The sequence below is a fragment of the Nicotiana attenuata genome, unplaced genomic scaffold (assembly GCF_001879085.1).
Source record: "Nicotiana attenuata strain UT unplaced genomic scaffold, NIATTr2, whole genome shotgun sequence".
In the NCBI taxonomy this organism is placed as follows: domain Eukaryota; kingdom Viridiplantae; phylum Streptophyta; class Magnoliopsida; order Solanales; family Solanaceae; genus Nicotiana; species Nicotiana attenuata.
Window position 1 is genome coordinate 539,504 of NW_017670434.1, and position 6,601 is coordinate 546,104.

Sequence of the window (6,601 nt, forward strand, 5' to 3'; positions counted from 1 at the left end):
TCAAGGTGAAACAAATTCATTCAAGTTAATATGGTTGATTTGTTTATCAAATCTCTACCAATGATCTTTTGAAGATGGTGCACAAGTTTGGGATGCGAAGACTCAAGGATGTGAATTGATGCTCTCATCAGGGGGAGTTAATGCGCGTTGCACTCTTTTTCCCTTACAAGGTTTTGTCGCACTGGGTTTTCCTTGCAAGGTTTTTAACGAGGCAACCAAAAGGCGTATTATTAGATATGTGTACTCTTTTTCCTTTTCTAGAATTTTTTTTCCCACAGGTTTTTATTTTAGTTAAGGTTTTAACGAGGCACATTATCTGTTGAATAGACATTCAGGGGGAGTGTTATAAATAGAATTCTATTTATGGTGAATGTCTATATTTAGAGAGATTCTAGGGTTCATTGCTTGGTGGCTAAGTCACCCTTTCCCTATAAATAGAGGGTTCTATTCCATTGTAATTCATCTCAAAGTCAATAAGAATTCTCACTCTGTACTTTTCTCTGCAATCTTCTTCTTCTTCTTTTATTGTTTCATAACACGTTTTATTTTATGTCGTAACTTGTTTGGATATAAAATTTAAAATGTGAAAAAAATTCTTGAATCTTGTGATTTTATATTAAAAGTATATATAACATATTAAAAATACTCTTTTAATCTTGTGATCTTAAATATGTCATATAATTTATATATGAGAGTGTTACCAAAGATAAAATACGAATGTACGAACTAAATAAACTAACTAATATAAAAAATAGTACTTATGATATTATTTTTAACAGATTAAAAAAAAGTATACAAATAAATTGACACGAAAAGTGTAATTAATTAAGAAATAATCTAAACAACATTTTTGCATGTCTACTAAAAAACACATTTCCAAATCGAATCGAATGAAAATAATCAAAAATCATCCACCACATGCACGACACGTGGCCGTACTTTAAAAAAAAGGCTTAGATCATCCCAGCGCAAGCTCAATTTTCATTGGTGCAATAACTCCACCTCCAATTCTTATTGGTCCATGTCATCAGTAATGACGCCAACAAAGCAACTAACTAAACGGGTTGACCCGAAGACCCACGGGTCACTATCACGTTCCAACACTATAAATACCTCCTCACCTGGCGGGGACCTTAATCAAATCTTTCTCCTCCTACCACTGTGACACACTATATAAATTTTCTCTTTAATATTTCAGCAAAATTGTATAGAAAGATCGAAGAATTTTGTTATTTAGAATTTTGAATAATAGAGTTGAAGCCATGGGTGGCGGCTACTGGAGGCGGAGCAGTTCTCTGGTGGTGCTAGCAATCGTTTTATTCGGTAAAAAAATGCAACATTTATCGTATTTAGATCTAGATCTGTTGCTCTTTTTATTTATTTTTTCTTTGATTAGAATGAATTATCATGTTATATTCTGTTTGTTGACATGCTGCAATTATCATTATGTGTCGTAATCTGGATCGGTTATGTTATAGCTGAGCTCAACTACTTTGGATCAGACTGTTATCATTCTCAAAATATCCAAAAAAACAAAGCAAAAAAACTAATTTGGAATAGGAGTTCTTGATTGAGATATCGTAATGGGTTTGTTCTTAGATTTGTAGGTTTTATATTAATTTCTAGATCTGGTGAATGTACTAATCTTATGCTCTTTAAGTGACATAGTTTGACTCAACACAAAGAACAAACTCCACATGGAGGTTATGTAAGAAAGAAAGGGAAAACCTTTGAAACTTATGGTCTTAAACATGGTATAACCTTTGTTTACCTACTCATTAAAGGGTAAAATGAGAAGTTTTAAATGAAATAACGGACTAATAAGGAAATAGTGTTGCATAAATTGGAATGGAGGAAGTATTTAATATCAGTTTCTAGAGTAGGTTTTGTACATTCACTGTCTACTATATCATGTTCTCCTTCAACTTTTAGATTGAGGACTACTTTTGTTCTTTTTCATGATACGTCGAGGTGAAATATAGTTTCAAGGCAATGGCATTTTAATGATTAGATGATTTCTCATTTGTGATCCACAGTGTTGTCAAAAGCGAAAAGCTCTAAAAAGCGCTCCGGGTCGATTGGGGCTTTAAGCGCAAAGCGCAACTGAAGTGCGGGCTTTTGTAGAAAAAGGCGCAACTAAGGATAAAAATAAAAATACATATGTACTTCAAGCAAAAAGAAACAAATTCACTCCTAATGTTTTCTTCAGCAACTAGTACACTTATTTGCTGATAATATTTGTTGTTTAGTACCGTTTAGTTCAAGATAGAACTCATGGGCATTGAGGCGCACGCCTTAGTGGCTTACCTACACTGAAGCGCAGCTTAAGCGAGGCGAAGCGCCCTCCTTGAGCTTTTCTGAGCTTCAGGGCTTAAGCGTGCCTTAAATGAGCCTTTGACAACACCGGTGATCCATCTGCTTTTTGAGAGGGCCAATTAACGAAATTTTGGTGAACATTCCGCCAATATGCATTTTGTCTTTTGACTCTAGGAATCATTTTAAATCAAGTAGCTGATTTTCTCGTATGCCATCCCATATCCTATACTGATTTCATAATCTTCAAGAGTTATTTAGGATATTAATTAGACAGGCTTACTTCAAAGGCAAGTTTAGCTGTATATAACCCCAGATTTGTAAGCTTGATTTAATGATTTTGGGATGAAAATGTTTTATGACAGTTAATTTGGCAAAAGTTGCTGGCTTTATGTGTTAGCTAATCTAGCTTCCATGACCCTTTTTTGTTATATTATCTTCTGTCCTGTCGGGTGTGGTTTTTCAAAGACAAGTCAAATCTGTTTAGTGTTGCTAATGGCATACGCTTTCTGCAACAGGTTGTCTTTCTGCACTTTCGATTGCCAAAGAGGAGGCAACCAAACTAGGAACAGTTATTGGAATAGACCTTGGGACTACCTATTCTTGTGTTGGAGTTTATAAAAATGGTCATGTTGAGATTATAGCCAATGACCAGGGAAACCGTATTACGCCATCATGGGTTGGGTTCACCGACGGTGAGAGGTTAATTGGTGAGGCAGCAAAGAACCAGGCGGCTGTCAACCCCGAAAGAACCATCTTTGACGTTAAGAGGCTTATTGGAAGAAAGTAATGGACAGCCCTCGGTTAATTAGTAGTATGGTTCATTAAGCTTGTGTATTATATTGTGCTTATAGATGCTCTATCTAATTTTTAGGTTTGAGGACAAGGAAGTTCAGAGGGATATGAAGCTTGTCCCATACAAGATCGTGAACAAGGATGGGAAGCCTTACATACAAGTCAAAATCAAGGACGGAGAAGTTAAGGTATTTAGTCCTGAGGAAATCAGTGCAATGATTCTGATAAAGATGAAGGAGACAGCTGAAGCTTTCCTTGGAAAGAAAATTAAAGATGCTGTAGTAACTGTTCCCGGTATGTTGTGATTTAATAAATCTGTGCGTTCTGACTTTCTTTTTCTTTTTCAGTTGACTTATATTCTTTGTACTTTGCAGCATATTTCAATGATGCGCAAAGGCAGGCTACAAAGGATGCCGGTGTTATTGCTGGCTTAAATGTTGCAAGAATTATTAATGAACCAACAGCAGCAGCCATTGCTTATGGATTGGACAAGAAAGGTGGTGAGAAGAACATTCTCGTCTTTGACCTTGGTGGTGGGACATTTGATGTCAGTGTCCTGACTATTGATAATGGTGTGTTTGAGGTTCTGTCCACAAATGGAGACACCCATCTTGGAGGTAAGGAGCTTGCGTTATGTGGTCTACAATATTATTTTCAATACTAATCTCTCACTTCCAAACGTACCCTGATTCTACTATTTGCTGGATTGGGCTCATCTTAGCAAACAACTTGATACTAGTAAATGGAAAGAGGATTTTGTAATTGGGCTGCTTTCATTTGACTGTTATGTTAGCTTAAGTCTCATATTGGGTTCATGAACTGTGCTAACACATGAATGAACCAACATAGGTCATCATTTCAATGTGGAAGGATTAGAACTGTCATTTATGGGTCAGATTGTTTGCAAGATTTTGGTTTGATCGATCTGTTTTTTCTTGCAGGTGAGGACTTTGATCAGAGGATTATGGAATACTTTATCAAATTGATTAAGAAGAAGCATGGGAAGGACATCAGCAAGGACAACAGAGCTCTTGGTAAGCTAAGAAGAGAAGCTGAGCGTGCCAAGAGGGCATTGAGTAGCCAACACCAGGTCCGAGTTGAGATCGAATCGCTTTTCGATGGTACTGACTTCTCTGAACCACTGACCCGTGCTCGCTTCGAGGAGTTGAACAATGATCTATTCAGAAAGACAATGGGACCCGTGAAGAAGGCAATGGAAGATGCTGGATTGGAGAAGAACCAAATTGACGAGATAGTTCTTGTTGGTGGAAGCACTAGAATTCCAAAGGTGCAACAGCTCCTGAAGGACTATTTTGATGGAAAGGAGCCTAACAAGGGTGTGAATCCTGATGAGGCAGTTGCATATGGTGCTGCTGTTCAAGGTGGTATCTTAAGCGGAGAGGGTGGTGACGAAACTAAAGGTACCTTCTCCATAGATTTTTATGCTCTAGACTGTTTGGTGATAAGATAATGATGAATTATATCTTCTTTAGTGGTTGATTGTGACATATACCTTTTAATTTGTTCAGATATCCTTCTCCTGGATGTTGCTCCTCTCACCCTTGGTATTGAAACTGTTGGTGGTGTGATGACCAAATTGATTCCTAGGAACACTGTCATCCCAACCAAGAAGTCTCAAGTCTTCACTACTTACCAAGACCAGCAGACCACTGTCACCATTTCGGTACTGTCTTTGCCGCAAATTCTGATAATTTTGCTATCTGCCATTTAAGAAATGTTATTTAATGTATGCTTCCGATGCTCAGAACCTAACAGAGTTATGTACCATATTTGATGATAGGTTTATGAAGGAGAAAGGAGTCTTACTAAGGACTGCAGGCTCCTTGGAAATTTTGATCTGACTGGAATTCCTCCAGCTCCAAGGTTTGTAGCATACCATCTTTTTGCATGTTCTTTATTCATTAGTGAGTTTTTGCACTTTGATGGGGTGATCTGATATGGTATTCTGATTATTGTTCGAACAGGGGAACACCTCAGATTGAGGTTACCTTTGAAGTTGATGCAAACGGTATTTTGAATGTCAAAGCAGAAGACAAGGGTACTGGTAAATCAGAGAAGATTACCATTACAAATGACAAGGGCCGCTTAAGCCAAGAAGAGATTGAAAGAATGGTTCGTGAGGCAGAAGAGTTTGCTGAAGAAGACAAGAAGGTGAAGGAGAGGATTGATGCCCGTAATGGTCTTGAAACCTATGTGTACAACATGAAAAACCAGATTAACGACAAGGACAAGCTTGCTGACAAGCTCGAGTCGGATGAGAAGGAGAAAATTGAGACAGCCGTAAAGGAAGCCCTCGAGTGGCTGGATGACAATCAAAGCGCTGAGAAAGAGGACTACGAGGAGAAGCTGAAAGAGGTCGAGGCAGTATGCAATCCAATCATCACAGCTGTTTATCAAAGATCAGGTGGAGCCTCAGGTGGTTCATCAGCAGAAGAAGAAGATGGACATGATGAACTGTAGGTTTAACTTAACACTGCCATTGACACCACTGAAAAGAGGCAAAACATGAGGATACAGGATAGACCAAGACGAGTTTAGTGTAAGTTGTAAGTTTTGTCATTGTTTAAGTATGTGGGAAGAGGCATCCCGTCGCTTGGTCTTTCGAGGTGAAGATACTTACGAAAGGATGTTTCCTCTATTAAACTTGTATTCTGCTTCGATCTGTTTTAGAACTTCTGAGATTAGTTTATTTTAACGGAATTAAATTCAGAATGAAGTTTAACGTGACAAGTTTTCATTTTGCTGTCAGTTGTAATGTCCTTTTTCCATTAGTTGATTTTATAATAACTCTTATCAGCATCAAGCTCATTTCTCTAGTTGCCTATCCCACAAAATTAATTGAAGGCCGTTCAAAACTTTGTAAAAGAAAACCTATTGTAAGAGGCAAAAACTTTTTAAGGACTCCTTTTAGTCCTTTGTACTGGCTTTCACAAACCGAATACCTCTTTATGATATCAAACTTAACTGATATATTCTAGCAATTTACTTAGCTGGCCACTTATGGGGTTGTTTTTTGTACTCCATACATAATAGAGACTACAACAGCAACAAACCCAGTAAAATCCCACAAGTGGGAACTGAAGAGGGTAATGTGTATGCAAACGTTACCCCTAAAGTAGAGAGACTGTTTCCGATATACCCTCGGCACAAGAAAAAATGCAAAAAGAAGCAGTAACACAAGCACATGCAAGATGACTATAACTCTGGAACTATAATTACGCAGTAAATATTTAAAGGTAGTATAACTGATGATGACAAAAAGATACAACAGCTACCTACATTGACTTGACACTCTCATACCCTAAGGAGCTTATACAATAAAGAGTACAAACGTGAAACAGAATAATAAGAGCGAGAAGACCTGGAGAAACAGTTAAATTAAGAAAATGTGAAAAAGATGATGCGCATCCGGGGAATCGAACCCCGGTCAGTACCGTGGGAGGGTACTATGATACCACTACACTAGATGCGC

General features: G+C 37.7%; 1 protein-coding gene and 1 non-coding gene across 2 annotated transcripts; one reads left to right on the forward strand and one right to left on the reverse strand.

The window, feature by feature from the left end:
• The first annotated feature begins 1,136 nt into the window (after positions 1 to 1,136).
• On the forward strand, positions 1,137 to 5,934 carry LOC109239347 (luminal-binding protein 4-like). The gene is made up of 8 exons (XM_019405898.1): positions 1,137 to 1,323; positions 2,832 to 3,099; positions 3,188 to 3,402; positions 3,483 to 3,725; positions 4,050 to 4,529; positions 4,638 to 4,792; positions 4,910 to 4,992; positions 5,094 to 5,934. The coding sequence occupies exons 1-8, from the start codon at positions 1,263 to 1,265 to the stop codon at positions 5,587 to 5,589; spliced, it is 2,001 nt and encodes a 666-aa protein (XP_019261443.1). The 5' UTR covers positions 1,137 to 1,262; the 3' UTR covers positions 5,590 to 5,934.
• Positions 5,935 to 6,530: 596 nt separating this feature from the next.
• Positions 6,531 to 6,601, reverse strand: TRNAG-CCC. The gene has a single exon. It is a non-coding gene; the product is annotated as a tRNA-Gly (tRNA).

What these genes read in the sequence shown, in the direction of transcription:
- LOC109239347 (XM_019405898.1), top strand. Translation starts at nt 1,263, where the DNA reads ATGGGTGGCGGCTACTGGAGGCGGAGCAGTTCTCTGGTGGTGCTAGCA. An exon ending in GCTAGCAATCGTTTTATTCG is followed by an intron (nt 1,324 to 2,831) that starts GTAAAAAAATGC and finishes TTTCTGCAACAG; the next exon opens with GTTGTCTTTCTGCACTTTCG. An exon ending in TGGAGACACCCATCTTGGAG is followed by an intron (nt 3,726 to 4,049) that starts GTAAGGAGCTTG and finishes TTTTTCTTGCAG; the next exon opens with GTGAGGACTTTGATCAGAGG.